Source organism: Macrobrachium rosenbergii, chromosome 9 (genome assembly GCF_040412425.1).
Source record: "Macrobrachium rosenbergii isolate ZJJX-2024 chromosome 9, ASM4041242v1, whole genome shotgun sequence".
Lineage (NCBI taxonomy): Eukaryota > Metazoa > Arthropoda > Malacostraca > Decapoda > Palaemonidae > Macrobrachium > Macrobrachium rosenbergii.
The window spans coordinates 9940162-9960175 of NC_089749.1; the positions used below are offsets into that span (position 1 = coordinate 9940162).

General features: G+C 36.2%; 2 protein-coding genes across 2 annotated transcripts in view; both read left to right on the top strand.

The window, feature by feature from the left end:
- The window catches only part of LOC136842168 (uncharacterized), a gene marked incomplete at its 3' end in the record, with an annotated part of 42820 nt that extends 23130 nt beyond the window's left edge, over nucleotides 1-19690 (top strand). The window contains exons 2-4 of the mRNA XM_067109527.1: nucleotides 3923-3940; nucleotides 5128-5321; nucleotides 19665-19690. Of these exons, the coding sequence (XP_066965628.1) occupies nucleotides 3923-3940; nucleotides 5128-5321; nucleotides 19665-19690 (238 nt within the window). The remainder of the gene's footprint in view (nucleotides 1-3922; nucleotides 3941-5127; nucleotides 5322-19664) is intronic.
- A 6-nt stretch (nucleotides 19691-19696) lies between these two features.
- Nucleotides 19697-20014, top strand: part of LOC136841446 (NACHT domain- and WD repeat-containing protein 1) — a 33092-nt gene continuing 32774 nt past the window's right edge. The window contains exon 1 of the mRNA XM_067108388.1: nucleotides 19697-19861. Within this exon, the coding sequence (XP_066964489.1) occupies nucleotides 19786-19861 (76 nt within the window). The 5' untranslated portion in view covers nucleotides 19697-19785. The remainder of the gene's footprint in view (nucleotides 19862-20014) is intronic.

Genomic DNA, 20014 nt, shown 5'->3' on the forward strand with positions numbered 1-20014 from the left:
AGATGAAGACAAAATTTGTCAGATACATCGCGGCCATTTTAAATCCTAAGGACATTAGGAATACGGATACTGAAGCATTTTATCTTAATTATTTCTCATAATTATCAAGGAAAAATTATTGCGAATAACAGGATTTTTTACAAATTTCAGATTAATAAAGCCTGGGGTGATTTACTTGGGAATTGATTTAATTATTTTGTGTTTTAATAACTCAAAAACTTTCATTAATTGCCCCAGAGTGGCATGACAGAATTATCGAAAGTAAACTGTTTCCTAACCATTTCTGTACTAATTTTGTTTATATAATACCACCATACATTAATTACCACAATAAATTAATCGAATGATGTTTTTCTTTACAAAAGTTAGTTAAGTACCCCACTATGTACCGCCCAAAACAACTTGAAATTCAATGTTTTGGACTTGTAACTGAAACGTGGCTATCTACGTCCGTAGAGTTATACGGTATAGCTCTCTTAATGCATTTATAAATTTCAGGTTTCTTATATCATTTCATGTCAAACCGAATACTATTATCATATATTTTTTTACTGGTCGAACTTCTTATTAATTCACTGCTGAACCGTATTTCAAACTGATAAAGATTGCTTTCCCTAGTTGATTTTGACGCTCTGTCCATCCACAGTATTTTAACAACGAACGTCAGTCGATTATTTCCGCAATACAGGAAGCGTTTCATATAAAAAAAGTACAGTTTTCTATATGACATCTACCTATCGCCTTTAACACCACATAAAGAGTTACTTGAATACTAGCCACAGTAAAATTATTTAATATTTAAAAATGACACATACCTTCTTCCCATAAGATGGATCCCGGAACCTCCAACTCGCTCGTATTTGGCTGTCACTGAAAGGAAAGAAAGAACGAAAGGAATTAGAGGGATAAGTATTAAAAAAATATACTGATTCTTCAGAGATGAAAAACTATGTAAATTGGTTCATGCTCTTCATTCTCGGCTACATTTTCTCGCTTTCGGAAAGAGAAAACGGAAGAGAACGGAAACCTTCACATCTGAAGAGAAGCAGAGTGTGATATTTTAACATTTTCTCATTTTTATGCATGAATGCGGGATAGATTGAAATAAAAGATTAATGGACAACATAGAAAATAGTGATATTCCCCTTTTGGCAAAGAAGATGTTTATTCGCAATCAAATTTCTTAAATATTCTTGTATTTCTAAAGCAAATAAACTTACCAAAAGAAAACAGTATAAAACACCGAAATTCCTTATGGACAAAACAGATGTTTATTCGTAACAAAAATTTTTATATACTTTTCTGTCTCTTCAGAAAGGCGAATATTTATCAAATCTACACAACTGAGACTCTTATAAACTTAAATACCTTAATGAAGGGAAAGCTTACCGTACAAAGCTTACAATGATGAAATGATGAAAAACATGAACTAACATTCATGCTTCTAATAAGCTTACCATACAAAGTTCACAATGATAAAATGATGAAAAAACATAAGAACTAACATTTGTGCTTCTTACGATAAATTTCCACTGCAAAGAACTTGAGATTCACAGCGGAGGAAAGTGACACGGGGCGGACTTCCTATTCCCAGCGTGACCTTTGACCTAAGCCTCGCTGACCCGACCATAGAATAAAGTTCACCGTCACGTGACCTTGTGTAGGAATATGGCGTTTTATTATTCAGTGCTTCATGCGTTATTCACCGTCGATGCCGCGTCTAAGAGAGCATCCAGGGAGAGAGAGAGAGAGAGAGAGAGAGAGAGAGAGAGAGAGAGAGAGAGAGAGAGAGAGAGAGAGAGAGAGAGAAATATACGTATCATATTCACGGTTTTGGCGTTTAGTCTCGTTCTCCTCGAAACAGCTCAGTTGCCCCTACTGTCTCTCCATCATCATCTTATTTTTTTTTTTTTTATTATCTTGTTACATTGGCTTGTTAATCTAGCTTTTCGCATTTTCTGTTTATTTTTAATTTCATTATTTTTGTAGGCCTGTAAAATAACTACTTTTTAGTTTAGCTTTTTGCATTTTCTCTTTCTTTTTATTTTCATTATTTTTGTATGCCCATAACATTACTTTTTTATGAAATGGTCTTTTGTATAATTTATTTAACTAACAACTTTTTATTTTTTTGTTTCCTTTCGTGGTCTTTACAGCAATTTTGATTTATTTGAACATAAATTCTTACATTCTCTAGTTAGATCTTCCTAGATGGATCTTTAATATTTTCCATTTCGCAGCCGTGTTTCATGAAGAAATATGTCAGATGTACTTGCTGTTTTCTATTACATATCCTCGGCTAATCAACAACTTTTACCACTTATACGGTTGGAATATAAGCGTGACGTTACCACAGATCGCACAGACATTGTAAAGTTAGTGCGCAAAAGCAATCTATCAAGAATGGAAGAATGAATGTCTGGAGGGATATTATCCAAGAATTACCAATCTATCATACACACTCACAGATATTCCAGTGCTTTCTTGCTGAACGAGAGCAATTTAGTGAAATCTGAACGATGTAATATCATTATCCCATGTCCCAAGGTCCTTTCTCTTCGTCACTCACTGCCTTTTCAAATGTTTTCATGACGGAAAGTGATTGCTAGGAAACCTGCCACCTTTAATGTCTACGCAGCTGCCCGTGTTTTCTTCATTACTTAACACTGAAGTGGTCTGTGATTGCTCCTTTTTTTCCGTGGTTATAAACTAACACTGAAGTGGTCTTTGATTTCTCTTTTTTTCCCGTGGTTATAAACTAAACCTGAAGTGGTCTCTGATTGATCCTTTTTTTCCCGTGGTTATAAACTAACTAAAGTGGTCTTTGATTGCTCCTTTTTTCCCGTGGTTATAAACTAACACTAAAGTGGTCTTTGATTGCTCCTTTTTTCCCGTGGTTATAAACTAACCCTGGAGTGGTCTTTGATTTCTCCTTTTCTCCCATGGATATAAACTAACACTAAAGTGGTCTTTGATTGATCTTTTTTTTCCGTGGTTATAAACTAACTAAAGTGGTCTTTGATTGCTCCTTTTTTCCCGTGGTTATAAACTAACACTACAGTGGTCTTTGATTGCTCCTTTTTTCCCGTGGTTATAAACTAACTAAAGTGGTCTTTGATTACTCCTTTTTTCCCGTTGTTATAAACAATTATTAATGTGGTCTTTGTCTTCCATTTTACTTAATCATTAACCGAGACTCTGAAAAGGTCTTTGTCCGCCCTTTCTCTTGAGCACAAACTAACAAGTGAAGAAATATTTGACAGCACTTTCTTCCAGATCCATCAAACAAAATAAAAGTAGCCTTCACAGCTCTGTTTTGGCCAAAAAAAACGTACAGTGAAGTAACCTATGAATGCTCGTTTTTCTTGATCCTACATTAACATACAGTAGTAACCTTATAATGTTAGTCTCTGTCTGAACTTATTTCTGACAGCATTTTATTCGTGGTCTTAAAATATCTCCTTGAAATAAACTGTTCCTGCTGTTTCTGGCATAACCAAACACCTTGCAGATGCCTTTGATGAATCTCATTTTTTCTATCATTATCACGAGTTTACACTGAGTTATGCTGTCAATTCCTCTTTTTCCACCTACAAAATCGAATTATACACAAGCTACCACAAAGAGACCAGTAATTTATAGTTTACCACCACGTAACATTATTGCTTACTCCCCTTTTTAACAAAATAGTCAATGTTTATTTCAACCTCTCCATAGTGCAAATATTCCTAGAAATTAGTTTAAAAGTTACTCAAATAATTTCTGAGATTTTACTCAATTAACTACCCAAGTGTTTAAGTTGTGATTACATTTTTAATTACTATGTGCGTTCTGTCTTTCATTAATACCATAAGAATATCTGTATATTTTTCACTGTCTTACGTATTACTAAAACAATCTCTTTTTCTGTTTATTCCCAAAGCTATGTTATGGATCAAAAGTAAGTATATTGCATTTACTTGTTTTAACCGTGTAACTGTGTATTTTACTAGAGAAATTTCCTCTCAGAATAAAAAAACTTAAGTTATACTTTATCCAGTTTATGGTAATCATGACTATTTTAATTCTAATCTTAATTTTAATGTCTTCTGAATATTGTAATCATCTTACTCATCCACTTAGATTATTAATTTAGATTATTCTACAAGTCAATTACGAAATTAGTCTTATCGTGATCAATATTCAAGTATAATTAGAGTTTCCCAAAATCTCTAGGGATTATTTTATTGGTGAATTATCAAAGCAATTAAAGAATTATATGATAGAGATTATTTAATTTAGTGGACATTTCTTAATCAATATTCAAGTACAATTAGATTCCCCCAAAACCTCTTGCGATTATTTAATCGGTGGATTATCGAAATAACTAACGAATTATAAAATAGGGATTATATACTAGTCCACCGGGTATTTTAACTAATTCTCGACCCCAATTAATTACAATTGGTGGATTATTAAAATAATTAACGAATTATACAATAGAGATTATATAGTCCACTGGATATTTTAACTAATTCTCGACCCCAATTAATTATAATTGTTGGATTATCAAAATAATTAACGAATTATACAATACAGGTTATATAGTCCACTGGATTTTTAACTAATCCTCGACCCCAATTAATTATAATTGGTGGATTATCAAAACAATCAACGAATTATACAATAGAGATTATATAGTCCACTGATATTTTAACTAATGCTCGACCCCTAATTAATTATAATTGTGGATTATCGAAATAATTAACGAATTATACAACAGAGATTATATAGTCCACTGATATTTTAACTAATTCTCGACCCCCACCTAATTATAACTGGTGGATTATCAAAATAATTAACGAATTATACAACAGAGATTATATAGTCCACTGATATTCTAACTAATTCTCGACCCCCAATTAATTATAATTGTTGGATTATCAAAATAATTAACGAATTATACAATAGAGATTGCATAGTCCACTGACATCTTAACCAATTCTCGCCCCCCAATTAACTACAATTAGATTTTCCCTTAACCGCTTGCGATGATCAAAATAACTAAAGAATTAAATAACAAACAGATTATACAGTCTTGTAGATAATTTCAACTAACTCTCGCCCCCCCACCTTCCCCTAACCCAGGGTCTCGACCCAAAACCAGAGAGCCGTGACCCCAACGCCCGCCCGTCCAGTGAGTTCCTCGACCTCCGACCGCAGCTATGACACCGAGAGCTGCCTGTCGGAGAAGGGCGGAGGGGCGGCCAAGCAAGGGGCGCGCCCGGCCCTCGCCGTCAAGCTCAAAGACAGCGACGGCGTCTCCAACTCGGGAGAGTTCGGTAAGTTCCGCCTTTCTTCGTCGGAGGTTATGCAGAAGTTTTTTCTTTTGTTTTTGTTATGCAGTGTTCGTTTTTCTTTCGTTCTTGTGAGAGAAGAATTTTCTATTTCTTCTTCTTCTCTCTCTCTCTCTCTCTCTCTCTCTCTCTCTCTCTCTCTCTCTCTCTCTCTCTCTTATACACATCAATGGTCCGTAGATGAAATAACGAAAATTGGCATAAAAACTGGTAATTTATACATATATGTATGTATGTAGGTACATATATAACCTATGTACTGTATATATGTATGTATGAATATGAGCATACACATAAATGAATATATCAACATTTATTTGTGTATGCATATATACATACATATGTGCGTATGTTATATATGTACACATATCTATAATTTATATATACATGTGTGTATGCACGCACGGGCTCACATTCACAATTCCAATATTCTTTCCTCTTCCCATTTTTTAAGTTCAATTTCAGCACTCTATTGAAAGGAAAGTGTTTGGTGAAAATCTATTCAAGCCCCGTGTAACTTCCTAGATCCAGTCGAATTCTTTTCATATTTTCTTTCCTTATTATTCAAATTCGTTGCTGTTTAAACTTGATAACAGAAATATTTAGGAAATTGAAATATTAAACCTCCCTCCGTAATTGCATCTGCTTTAGGAGGTCAGAGACTGTGTCTAAATGAAAATGTCTTTTAAGATAGTGCCAATTACTTTCTTGATATGAATGCTGTTTACATTAAAACAAAACAAAAAAAATAGACAAAGAAAGAAATCTTAAAAGATTATCTTACGTTTATTTCTAAAAATCAGCACATTTCCAACCAGTACTTACTTATGTGCACAAGAGATCAGCGGCTGTGACTGTGTCTAAGTGAAAATATCTTTTAAGATATTGCCAATTACTTTCTTGATACGAATGCTGTTTACATTAAAACGAAAAGAAAAAGCAGACAAAGAAAGATGTCTTAAAAGATTATCTTGCGTTTATTGTTTTTTTTTTTAAATTAGCACATTTCCAACTAGTATTTATTTGCACAAGAAATCAGCGACTGTATCTGAGTGAAAATATCTTTTAAAATATTGTTTATTACTTTCTTGATATGAATGCTGTTTACATTCTAAAAAAACATAGATAAAGACAGAAATCTTAAAAGATTATCTTACGTTTATTTCTTAAAATTAACACATTTCCAACTGGTATTTATTTGCACAAGAGACCAGGGACTGTATCTGAGTGAAAATATCTTTTAAAATATTGCCAATTACCTTCTTAATGTGCATGCTGTTGACATTAAAACGAAAACAAAACTAGACAAAGCAATCTTTAAAAATGATCTCACATTTCTTAATGGAAATGAACACACCTACAAGTTTCGTTTATTTGCAGATAATGACAAAAGGTAGTACAAGAGTAAGACGAAACAATTCTGACACACCCACTTCCAACACCTTCTGTGGAGTCATGACCCTTCCCACCCCATTCCCGTGTCACCCGGGGCGGGAATGGGGGGTGGGGTGAGGGAAGGGGGGGGGGTGGGGAGTGGGGGAAGGGGACTCGTGCGGTGACGGAACGAGGGAGACAATTCGAGGGAGTCCATTTTGACATTTGGAAGAAGACGTATCTGTTGACGCAACACGATTGTCTTTTAAGCGAACGTGTCTATTGGAACTCCATTATATCACTTTGAAAAAGAGATATAAGTAACGGCTATATACAGAGACGTAAAGAGGATATATATATGTACAGTATATATGGGTAGACTAAAGGAGTCTACGGGAAGAGGTGGATTAAGTCTGACCATGAGGCATAAAAACGATTTTATTTGTGTCTTGCGTAGTAAGCTTGCGGTTAGGGGGGGACCGGGAGTGCCACTACAACAGTAGTCCCAGGAGGGGGAATGGGAGGGGGAAGCGCGGGGATTAGGAGAAGGGGGGAGTAAAGGTAGAGGTAGAGGGGAGGAGGGGAATGGCAACGGAGTAAGGTTGTAAGTGACGGAGAGAGAGAGAGAAAGAGAAAGAGACTTCAGAATGTCATTCAGAAGAATCCACTCTATTTCCGTCCGCCGAAATTTTACGTCGACGCCGTGCGTCTTTTGTCTCGCCACAATCAAGAGGCCTCCTTTAGCAGGAGAGCGAAAGAAAACTAGAGCAGCACATTGGAAGTGAAAGAAGATTCCCTCACAAAATAACTCAAGAAGAAGAAGCAAGGCTAAAAATGGATTAGTTCTCAGTGACTTGGGCTGGTCTTGCATAATAGATTCGATGAGAGAGGAATCTATAGTGATATCTGAGGCGCGCGGTTGCAAGTCGCCTTCCTCTTCTGTTCCTCGAACGTGCGATTTCATTTTAGCGATTTCCCGGCGATTTTAGCGGATGATATCGCCGACTGACGATCGGAGAGGCCTTCTAATATGTGGTGGTGTTATGTGCCAGTGAGGTAACACGACGTAATCGTGAAATAAGCTCTTGGGGAGTGGAAAATATGTCGTCTACGATATCTACCTTTGGTCGTTGTCTGTTCAGCAGGGACTGACGTTTGCGCTGTGGAACAGAATGACTTCGACTTATATTAAGGAAATTTTCAATTCTGGGTGACGCGTAGCCTATTCGAGCCTCATCTTTTAATAGTACATTCGGTGAATTCTGAAGATTTATATCTCTTTATGTGCTGTGAATTGTTATTGGAGAAACAAGTGTCTGTCCAGGAAAGAAATCTGTGTGGGAGGCAGACTTGGGGTGGGTGACGAGCGCTTAAATTCCGATCGGTAAGAATACCTCGACGTCGGAAGTAAGTGAAATGTATTACAGTGTTGTCATGACGCCATCTTGTTCTAGATTCTAGAGCAGCCACTTTCCTCGATAAGTGCGGATTGACGAATTCATGACAGAGAAAATCTAGACGTTCCTAGGACCCCAAAACATTCACAGGAACTTTCGTCGAAAACAATCACAAAAGAGTTCCGATAAAGGGGGTGATCGATGGATGAACGGTGATTGGAAAAAAAAAACGGGATCGATTAACTTTTGTTTTGGTTTTGGAACTATTGCATTCGTGTGGCATTTATCATACGTCTGGCAATGTCTTGATGGCTAGGAGGGAGGGAGCTGTGAATATCATGGCAATATATGCTTTTATGGGACGCCTGAACCAATATCACCCGAGTACGTAGTAGACAGGTCCGCAGGGTCTACAGTACTTTTGAATTCTGACGGACAACAACGAGGCCTTCCATGGTGGATGTCTTTGAGATACTGGTTGCCGTCGGACGAGAAATCATACTTTTCATAAATAATATCAATAGTTCTGCTATTTCTGTCAAAACAGCTGGCCTAGAGTCTCGAGTAAAAGTTTTCCTGGCAGAAGAAATAGTCTTAATTGACTACATATGATCACGAGGCTTTAATTAAAGAAAGGGAATATATAACTCTGAATACTGTATCTATAACACTTCAGTATGATTCTGCAAACCCTCTAAAGAATGAGGCTGTCTTTGTTAGAGACATCAGAGATATGTCTGGCGATACTAGACATCTCGTTTCCAGGACATCGTTCCAATGATGTCCCCAACAGATGAGAGAGAACAGGCGCCAGAATTTGAACTGTTGATGGAAAAGAGAAATTTCCCAAACAGCTGCTTTTGAAATGGCAGTGTGAATAGATCTTCGGATTACCTGGGAATAGAAATAAGAAACAAACAAGCAAGATGCCCTCATCTATGGGAGAGTAATTTCTCAAACAGCTGCTTTTGAAATGGCAGTGTGAATAGGTTTTCTGGGGAGAGGAATAAGAAAAAATAAACCAAGATGCCATCATCTATGGGAGAGTAATTTCTCAAACAGCTGCTTTTGAAATGGCAGTGTGAATAGATCTTCAGATTTTCTGGAAAGAGAAGTAAGAAATAAACAACCAAAATGCCCTCATTCGATGACCTTGACCTCCACACGATCCTGAACTTCGTCAGACGTCGCCGCAGGCAGAAGGCCAGGAGGTCCATATGCCTGGGGCTTCAAGGTCCGTCTCTCCTGCTGGTGGCGATGGCCAGGAATATAGGTACGGTTGTCGTGTGGCCTACTCTCCTTTCATCTGTTTATTCTCTTCTCTGTCTCTGCTAAGGCTGTGATTCTTATACTTTTCTGAAAGTGTACTTTTTAACTTGATGCTTAATCTTAGCATATTCATCATCTTGCTTTCCTTGCTTTCTTTCATGAGATGTTGATACTCATTATTGCTCATTCTTTAACTTCTTTCAAGGGATAAAAGCTTCATCTTTAACTCTCTCTCTCTCTCTCTCTCTCTCTCTCTCTCTCTCTCTCTCTCTCTCTCTCTCTCTCTCTCTCTCGACAGCCCTTTGTAACAAGTCAAGTTTATGCTTTTACAATTCTTAATTTTATTCATTCTATCCTCTCTGTGTAAAAGGTAAGATTAATTTCTATCCTCTCTGTGTAAAAGGTAAGATTAATAACTTCTTCGACTGAAGATTAAATTGATGCTCGTTCACTGTTTTCATGAACCAACAGAGAAAAACGTTCTTTATTCTTTATGGATAAACCAATATAAAAAAAAAGTTCTTTAACATTACACCAATAGAGAAAAAGTCCTTCAAAGATAAATCCATAGAGAAACACGTTCTTTAAAGATAAACCCATTGAGAAAAACGTTCTTTAAAGATAAACTAATAGAAAAAACGTTCATTAAAGATGAAACAATAGAGAAAAAAAGTTCTTTACGGATGAAACAATAGAAACGTTCCTTAGAGGAGAACCGATAGAAAAAAACGTTCTTTAAAGATTAACCAATAGAGAAAACGTTCTTTAAAGATAACACAATAGAAAGAACGTTCTTTAGAGATAAACCGATAGAAAAACGTTCTTTAAAGATAAACCACTAGAGAAAAACGTTCTTTAAAAATAAACCAATGAAGAGAACGTTCTTTAAAGATAAACCAAAAGAGAAAAACGTTCCTTAAATATAAACCAATAGAGAAACCGTTCTTTAAAGATAGTTTCTTGAAATGAATGCATTTTTTGTTCTGCCAAACTATATAGATCAAAACAATATTTTTATGTGATGCATTTTGTGGCAGAGATTCTGGTCAGTTTTGTGGTAGCTACAAATTCGAGTGAAACTGAAGTAATAATGAAATAATAATTGAACCACATACTGACAGACCATGATATCAGCCAGAAGTAGGTTGTCAGTTTATTACTGACGTTCTGACGATAATCTGACAATCAAAATAGTTTGACCTTCATTGTAATTATCATTCATTATGGGTTTCCATCACCATAATAATAATAATAATAATAATAATAATAATAATAATAATAATAATAATAATAATAATAATGATACTAACCAAGATAAACATTGATTTTCAATTGGTATTATCATTATTTGATAGCTACTACATTATAATGATCTGTAAGTTGGTTATAAATGATAATAGCGAATTTTACCGAAAGGTGCGATAGCACTGATTATCCCAGTGACAATAAACACAATCACCACAAGAGATTTTGAGACTGATAACGAAAATTCATTGCAGTTGCAATTTCATCCCCATGGGACCCAGAAAGGGCACGACAACACTAACAAAATAAAAAATACTGTAGCCTTAAACTAATAATAATGGGTATGAGACTCCTTCATTGTCATCTAGTTTTCTTCATGAATGAAATACTCGAAGCATCCTCTATGAATTAAGTATGAATGGGAACACTGTAGTAGTAACTGTTTAGAAGAATTCATTCATAAAATTTTTAATCACCTAAACACCTTCCCTTAGAGGATCTGGTTTCAGGAAGTGTTTTTGGGGTGAGGTTACTAGCCACATACCTTTGCCCACCCGGGTGATCTCGGGGAGCTCTACTGGGTCACCCATCCAGGTATTAACCAAACGCAACGCTGCTTGACCTGGCTGATCGAAAGCCTAGCGGTATATCTGATGTGCGCTTTATTTACGTCATTACTCATTTTATCAGTTAATTTATTTCTCTTTATCCTCATTCTTTCCTCACTTTCATTCTTCTTCAATTCCTGCTTCCTTTATACTCTTTTTTTCCCTTTATTCTTCAATCATGAAAATTCCTCCTTTAATCAAATCCTTTTTTCCACACTCTCTCTCTCTCTCTTTCGTCTGGCTAATGCCTCTCTCTCTCTCTCTCTCTCTCTCTCTCTCTCTCTCTCTCTCTCTCTCTCTCTCTCTCTCGTTCTTTCCCATTAGCTCAGTTACCCATTAAATGCGCACTTTTCCAAGCTCCGGCGCCTCAGAGAATCTGCTGCCAGCCTAAGTGCTCCTGCAAATGTGGTCCCACTTTGTTTTTTTTATAATGATTTAACCGTGCTTTGTGTAATAGGCCTGCTCCACGTAGGGGGCTAGTGCCGCATTACTTTAAAGTTCTTTGCAGCGTGCCTTCGGCCCCCTAGCTGCAACCCCTTTCGTTCCTTTTACTGTACCGCCTTTCATATTATCTTTCTTCCATCTCACTTTCCACCCTCTCCAAACAGTTGATCCTTAGTGCAACTGCTTTGAGGTTTTCCTCCTGTTACACCTTTCAAACCTTTTACTGTCAATTTCCGTTTCAGCGCTGAATGACCTCATAGGTCCCAGTGCTTGGCCTTTGGCCTAAATTCTGTATTCAGTTCTATAGGCCTGCTCTGTACACGTACAAATACACCATGCGTTTGTACAAGTACGATACAAGTCTATTGACCTTGGGTATTCGGGAGAAATTATATTAAGGAACAGATTAGTTTTGGTTACGGACGAATGTACGATTTTTCGTATTTTCGTCAGTTTCGTGAGAGGTACAGTCGATTTTGTAGCTTGAATACAGACCTTATGTAAAAGGACTATTAACTAAATTTAGAACAGAATACAGAATTTAGACCAAAGGAAAACCGCTGGGACCTATGAGGCCATTCAGCGCTAAAACGGAAACTGACAGTACGAAGGTATGAAAGGCGTAACAGGGAGAGGAAAACCTCAAAGCAGTTGCACTATAAATCAATTATTAGGAAAGGGTGGAAAGTCAGATGAAAGAAAGAGAATATGAACGGAGGTACAGCAAAAGGAATGAAAGAAGTTGCAGCTAAGGGCCGAAGGGACGCTGTAAAGACCGTTTTAAGTAACGCCTACAGTGCACCACTTGAGGTGCGCTGTTTCCCCACCTCCAGCACTTTACGCCAACACCATCTCTGCCTAACGTCCCTGCTAGAATCTTTCCAACCAACCCTCTTGCATACGCAATCCTTTCCACATTTTCATCCGTATTCTTTTTCCATTTACGCGATTAATCAGCGTTCTACTTCCATTTCTGAACGCGGTACCTTCCATACCTAGGAGAAAAAAAATATCAGATGACCTTATACATTAACGTAGATGCTTACGTGAGGCACTTAGCGGGTCCTGGCGAAGCATAACTTAATCACCATATCGGAGGGAAATGTGTATGAACCCTAAACCCTGAGCTAAGCGAAGGGTAGAAAAGTATAGGAGTCTGGGACAAAATCCGAAATTTTAATAATAATAATAATAATAATAATAATAATAATAATAATAATAATAATAATAATAAATGTAGGACCCTAAACCTTAAGCTAAGCGAAGGATGGAAAAGTACAGGAGTCTGGACAAAATAATAATAATAATAATAATACTAATAATAATAATAATTAATAATAATAATAATAATAATTATAATAATAATAATAATAATAATAATAATACACACACACACACAATAATACAATAATAAAAAATGTAGGACCCTAAACCTTGAGCTAAGCGAAGGATGGAAAAGTACAGGAGTCTGGACGAAATGCTACTACTACTACTACTACTACTACTACTACTACTACTACTACTACTACTAATAATAATAATAATAATAATAATAATAATAATAATAATAATATAAGGATTTTATGTTGTCTTAGGTTTAATTTCTCTAACATGTCGACAAGCGCTCTGGAGGTTACCTGTAAAAGTACAAAAGTATAATTGTGATACATGATGCAAGTACATATAGCAAGCCACCCCGTCTGCTATATATGCCTATATATATATATATATATATATATGCATCACTATATATATATATATATATATACATATGCAGCATTTATCCTTCACTTTTGTACTCTCACAGATGACCGCCAGAGCGCGTGTCGACGCGTTAGAGCAAATAAACCTATAATAATAATAATAATAATAATAATAATAATAATAATAATAATAATAATAATAATAATGAAAGGAAATCTTAGCGCATTTCATCATCGTTCTCTTTACATCGCATTGTTCATTTGCATCCTTTGGGTAAGCAAAATCCTCAACAGAAAAGAGAGCATGCACTGGTCAATGAAACTGGTACATGAGTGTATCAACACTCACCTCCAAAGTCAATTTGTATAAAAGGAAATTCTGTTACGTTGGTGAATTGAATTGAGTACAGAATTTTGGCCAAAGGCCAAGCACTGGGACCGATGAGGTCATTCAGCGCTGAAACGGAAACTGACAGTAAAAGTTTGAAAGGTGTAACAGGAGGAAATCACAGTTGCACTATGAATCAATTGTTAGGAGAGGGTGGAAAGTAAGATGGAAGAAAGAGAATATGAAAGGAGGTACAGTAAAAGAAATGGAAGGGGTTGTAGCTGGGGGCCGAAGGCGCGCTGCTAAGGACCTTTAGTAATGCCTACAGTGCATCGCATGAGGTGCACTGTCGGCAATACTCCCCTACGGAGTCTGTTACGTTGTAACTTCTAATAAGGACAAATTTTGATAAATTTTCCCCCGGTGAAGAAACGTTAAGTATTAAACTGAAATTCTCAAAACAATTTTGGATTGAGGAGAATTATGTACTTTTTTTTAAAACGTCTGCGCAGTTCAGGTAAAAAAAAAAAAAAAAAGTCTTATGAGGTCGAAAATATCAGCTTTACAGCAAGATTTTCATTCTTAAAAGAAACAAGTCAAAATATTACTTTCCTGATTTGGGGTAATAGTTTATGTTTTTTCCCACTAAATTTCTGATCTAGTATATAACTTTTTAATTCATCTATGAGCGAAGCGGCCAATTCTAATTTTAATATTCAATTTCAATTAAAAAGAAAACGCTTCAGTCTTAATGTTCCTGAGCAACTTTTTTTTTTCTCTCCATTCTTCGAAAACTCCCATTTGTGTATAAATGTTTTCTCTCTAAACTTAGTTTCATTTAGGAATATATATTTTTTCTCTTTACTCTTCAATAAAGCCTTTGTTCTAAACTCCAATACGTAGGAAGACCTAGAGTTTTTTTCTACATTATTCCATTTGGTTAGAAAGAATTTTTCTCAAAAACCTTACCTTCATCACTAATCTTTGAATTTATATAGACAAGGAGTTTATCTATTGTCCTCTATTAAGGTAAATAAATTCTATGTTTATGTATGGATCTAAAAAGAGCACAGGGTACGAAGCTAGGCTATATTTGAAAAATGCTCTTTACTCTGGCTTGGAAATAAGTTTTCTTTAAGCAATTATCAATAGGTGGAACTTGTTATATAACTTTTTTTTATGGTTACATCTAACAGGTCTATAAAAAAATTCATCTAATATATTCCACTGCGTTGAAAATACATTTACTATAAACTTCAATGCAGGTAGGGAAGTAAAGTACTTATTTTTTTTTATATATAATGTCTGGGGAAAACATAAAGGTCAATACTGTTTTTGTTACCGTTCCATGTTTTTATTCCTGCTCCACATTACAATCCATATTTTTGGTTCCATTTCATATAAGGCCCTTCTAAAATATTCCACTATGCGCTGACAAGCAAATCTTTCTTTTTATTTCCAATATGGGTAAGGAAATCAGTAATGGTTATTGTCTGTGTCCCATTGCTAATTCCGGGGAGAGGAAACGAAAAACAAAACATTAAACTGACATAGTTTTTGTTCCTTTGAAAATTATTCCACTAAGGGGGCTTGAAAAGTATTCCTAGGCAACTTCAAAGAAGGGTGGGAACTTGATAGCTGTTAATAACTCGTCACAATTGTTTTTAATTGTTCGTGACAATTGTTTTTGTTCCTTTTATAATGATTCCACTAAGGAGGATTGAAAAGTACTCCCAACAAACTTCACAGAAGGGGTGGGACCTAGAGTACAGTCAATTATTCGTGTAACCATATTGATTCCGGGAGAGGAAATAAAAAAAAAATGCAAAAACAAAACCCCCCCAAAAAAGAAGCAAAAAACATTGACCATCGTCTCATTACACAGGGGTGGGCGGACTGTGCGAAGGAGGGGCGTCCCTCACCCGGTGGCGGCAGGCGACTTATACCATCATTTTCTTGCTCCGCAAACCGGCCTTTCTCCCCCTGCACACGCAGCATTACTTCACATGTAGGCAGTGGTCGGCCCCTTGTCACGATTGCACCTGGCTATTGCTGTTGCATAACGTTGCGTAATAACACCACCACCACCACCATCACCACACCTGTCTGGATAAATGTAGTGACTTCTTTTCTCTCACTCTCTGATTGTCTGTCTGTCTGTATAACACCCTTGGGTGGATGGTCTGTCTGGAAGTGCTGTCCTTTTCTCTCTCTCTCTCTCTGTATAGCACCCCTGTTGGATAATCTATCTATAACTTTAGTCTCTGTCTGTCTCTCTGCATAACACCCCTGGGTGGATGGTCTGTCTGTAAGTGCTGTCCTTTCTCTATCTCTCTCTCTATCTGGATGGTCTGTCTGTAAGTGCTGTCCTTCTCTCTCTCTCTCTCTCTCTCTCTCTCTGTATAGCACCCTTGTTGGATAATCTATCTATAACTTTAGTTTCTCTTTCTCTGTCTCTCTCTCTTTGTACAACTCCCCTGGATGGATAGTCTGTCTGTAAGTGCTGTCCTTCTCTTTCTCTCTCTCTCTCTCTCTCTCTGTATAGCACCCCTGATGGATAATCTATCTATAACTTTAGTCTCTCTCTCTCTCTCTCTCTCTCTCTCTCTCTCTCTCTCTCTCTCTCTGAGTCCGTTTGTAGCGAAAGAACACCGAAAGCTTCTTCTCCTGACATCCTTGATTCCGGGCTTTTGTTAATACAGCATAACCTTGCAGCTTCACAGATTATTTATTTCTTGTGTCTCAGGTATTATGCACTGCTGGCTCCACACCTTAAAGGTGCCGCTGTCTTCACAAACACTGTGCCTACCACCATCACCATTGTGCTTGTGCGTGTGTGTGTGTGTGTGTGTGCGTGAGTGTACGTGTGTACATGCGCTTGTAATGTTCCTTTCCTTCCCCCTCCCCCGAGGTAGGAATTGATCACGCCAAGGCATCGTTCAAGTAGATGTGAATGCCAACGAAAAACTGTACTGGGTAGCAGGTTTTGGAAACTGTAAGCAAATCTGAGTATTTGTTTACGTTTCAAGAATGCACTGGCAATTGATAGTTACTTGTATATAAATGTAGAGTAAATCTCAGTACAAGAGGAAAAAACTTAAATTTTGCAAATTACTTGTATATAAAATAGATTGCATATCAATACAAAAGGAAATAAATTGATTTTGCAAATTACTTGTATATAAAATATAGTTACTGTATCAATATAAGAAACTTTGATTTTGCAAATTACTTGTATATAAAATATAGATACTGTATCAATATAAGAAACTTTGATTTTGAAAATTACTTGTTTATAAAATACAGATTACGAATTCCTATAAGGGGAAAGAAATTTTGATTTTGCGAATTACTTGTATATAAAATATAATTATATATCAATACAGGAGGAAAAAACTGATTTTGGAAATTCACTGTATATAAAATACAGATTACGTATCAATGCAAGAGGAAAGGAACTCTGATTTTGTAAATTACTTGTATATAAAATATAGATTACGTATCAGTACAAAAGGAAAGAAACTTTGATTTTGCAAATAACCTATACATAAAATATAGATCATGTATCCCTACAAGAGGAAGAAAACTGATTTTGCAAATTACTTGTAAATAAAATACAATTACATTATCAATACAAGAGAAAAGAAACTAATTTTGCATAGTACTTGTATATAAAATATAGATTACGTATCAATATGTAAGTGGAAAGAAACTTCAATTTTTTGTTGGGATTCACAGAAATGGCTAAAGGCACCACCACCACCAATTCTCTGCACAGAACACTAAGATATAAAGAGCGATGGATCTTTTGTGGTGTTTCGTCCAAGCTTTGTAACAGTGGCTTCTATAGAGTAGCGCTTTCATTCACTAGATAAATCGATTAACCTAAAAATAAGACACTGATCGGTCGCCTTATTCGTGGTATATATTTATTCATGTCCAGTCGCTTCTCTTGTTTTTTATCATTTCCGTTTTCAATGCGGTTTTCATTTTCTATAAGGTTGGCTAAGTGTCAGGCGGGACTAAACTATTGTTTCTAAATTGTTATCTAACGTCGATAGCTACTTGTCCAAGGATTCTTGGACTCTCAGTTTTCTGATTGGGAGGTCTAACCTAATGTAAACCCCTTTTGTTTTTAAACTCAAGCTAAAATTGCCACTAAAAAACATATACTGTAAAATTTTTACAAGTAAAACTTTGAATATGATACGAAACTTAAAAAAAAAATTAAAAACTACAAGAGGGCAAAGACAAAAAGAAAAAAAGTTTCAGGTAAATAAGAAAAAATTAAATCAAATTTTGCAATTTTGAAAGATTGGTACCGTATTTTGCAACTTTAAGTCTTCAAGATTACTTGACAGAAAAAAATAATTTAAAAAACTAAACGACCCAATGAAATAACAGCAGCTACAAGACCAACGAGTCAACAAATAAAAAAATAATTTCCAAAAGACCAAAATAACAGAATTCAAACTATATTTCAAAACTTAATTTTCACAGTGATGAGAAACTGCAAAAACTAGTAAAAAAAGTTGGAGAGTGTTTGTAAGAAGGGAAAGTTGAGAGTAAATTTGAATAGTACTAAGGTTACGAGGGCAAAAATCTTAACCAGGAAGATGGAAAAGTAGCCGTTGATATGAAGAGTGGTAGAATGGACACGGTTAATTCAAATAGGCATTTAGAAGTAAGTGTAAGAGAAAAGTTACAGAATAGTTAGGATGGCAGAAAAGTTACAGAATAAATTCCGGAGGAAGGATAGCAGGGTGTGGACCAAACACTGGAGAGTATTTATGGAAGCCAAGATTATGTATGAGAGGGTCGTTTAGCCAAATTCTCCTTCATGTTAGTGAAGTGTTAATGCTGAATACAAATGAGAGAAAAAAGTGAAGTTGTTCAGATGAACTGCTTGCGTACTATGTGAGGTGCAAGAATAACTGAAAGGATGAGGAATGTGGAAACAGGTAAAAGAAATAAAAAGATTAGTGACTGCAAAAGGATAGGTCAGTTATTTGAGATGGTTCGCTTATGAGGGCAATGAAAGAAGGTAGGTTAATGAAAAGAATGTATAAATAAGGAGCGTTGGGAGAAAGATGAGGAAAACCTCAACAGTGTTACATGGATGGAGTGAAAGGTAATGGAAAGGAAGAGCCTTAACATCAAGGATAGGTGGATGCATCATTGCGTATAGGAGTTCGACCCCCTGATAAAGGGCTAATGTTGTGGAAGATTTCTTCACATAGGGATCATCCAAGATTCATAAGTTAAAGTATAATTATGGCAAGTATGCCCTTTAAAAAAACAAAAACACACACTACACATATATCACGTCGATTTTTACCAAACATAGCCTATATGCATTTATAATCGATACAATGACCTTAACTTTTCGATTTCCTCATACTACTTGGGTACTCTTGTCACTACAAAGCCTTGTGTTGAAATAAAGAAAAAAAAACGAAGAAACCCCGTGTTCATCTACATGCATTCATGTATCAAGCACAAAAACCTAAAGATGCACACCTCCGATGAAATCAATTTCGAGTCTTCATTAACTTGTGAAATTTTATTTTAACCTGGGATATATATATAACTGATGAATGTGCGAACTTACAATAGAATGCAAGTTTCGCATTTTTATTTTACTGAAGCTTCGACTTTTGTTTGATGGTACGCGAAGGGATATATTTACACTGAAACACTATTAATCATTTACTGTAACTTTTAGTAATACAGAAACGATATACACTGTCTTTTAATACGGCATATTTTAGCAATGTCTTCCAGTGTTTATGTTGAATGAGTATTTATCTTGAATGTATATTTTCCCCTATGTTTTTTATTTAAACATTCAAACATGTCCCACGAAACTCGCCCCCTTTGTATATAACTATTTTGTGACGACATGACATCAGCACCCTTCCTCCACCCTCATTTGTCTCAACACCTTCCTTGCTCCTCAGGTCTGGCCCAGTCGGAGAACAGCGCCAGGAAACCCGAAGGCGAAAGACCCGGGGCGTCATACCCAACCTGAGACACCTGCCCGACCTCAACAAGCTCTCTGACGTCATCAGGAACCTGGTGATGGGCAACGTGGTCTTCGTGAAGCCGATTCTGAAGCCGCGCAAGATCTGCATCTACAGCTGCGCCGATCTCAAAGGTGAGGCTCAATTCACAGGACATCATCAGTCACGATCATTTTCTTAACTGTCAAATGATGGGAAGGAAGGAACGTAGAATCGAGGTCAAAGGCCGAGCGCTGGGACCCATTTAGTCATTTAGTGCTGAAAGGGAAACTGACAGTAAAGGTTTG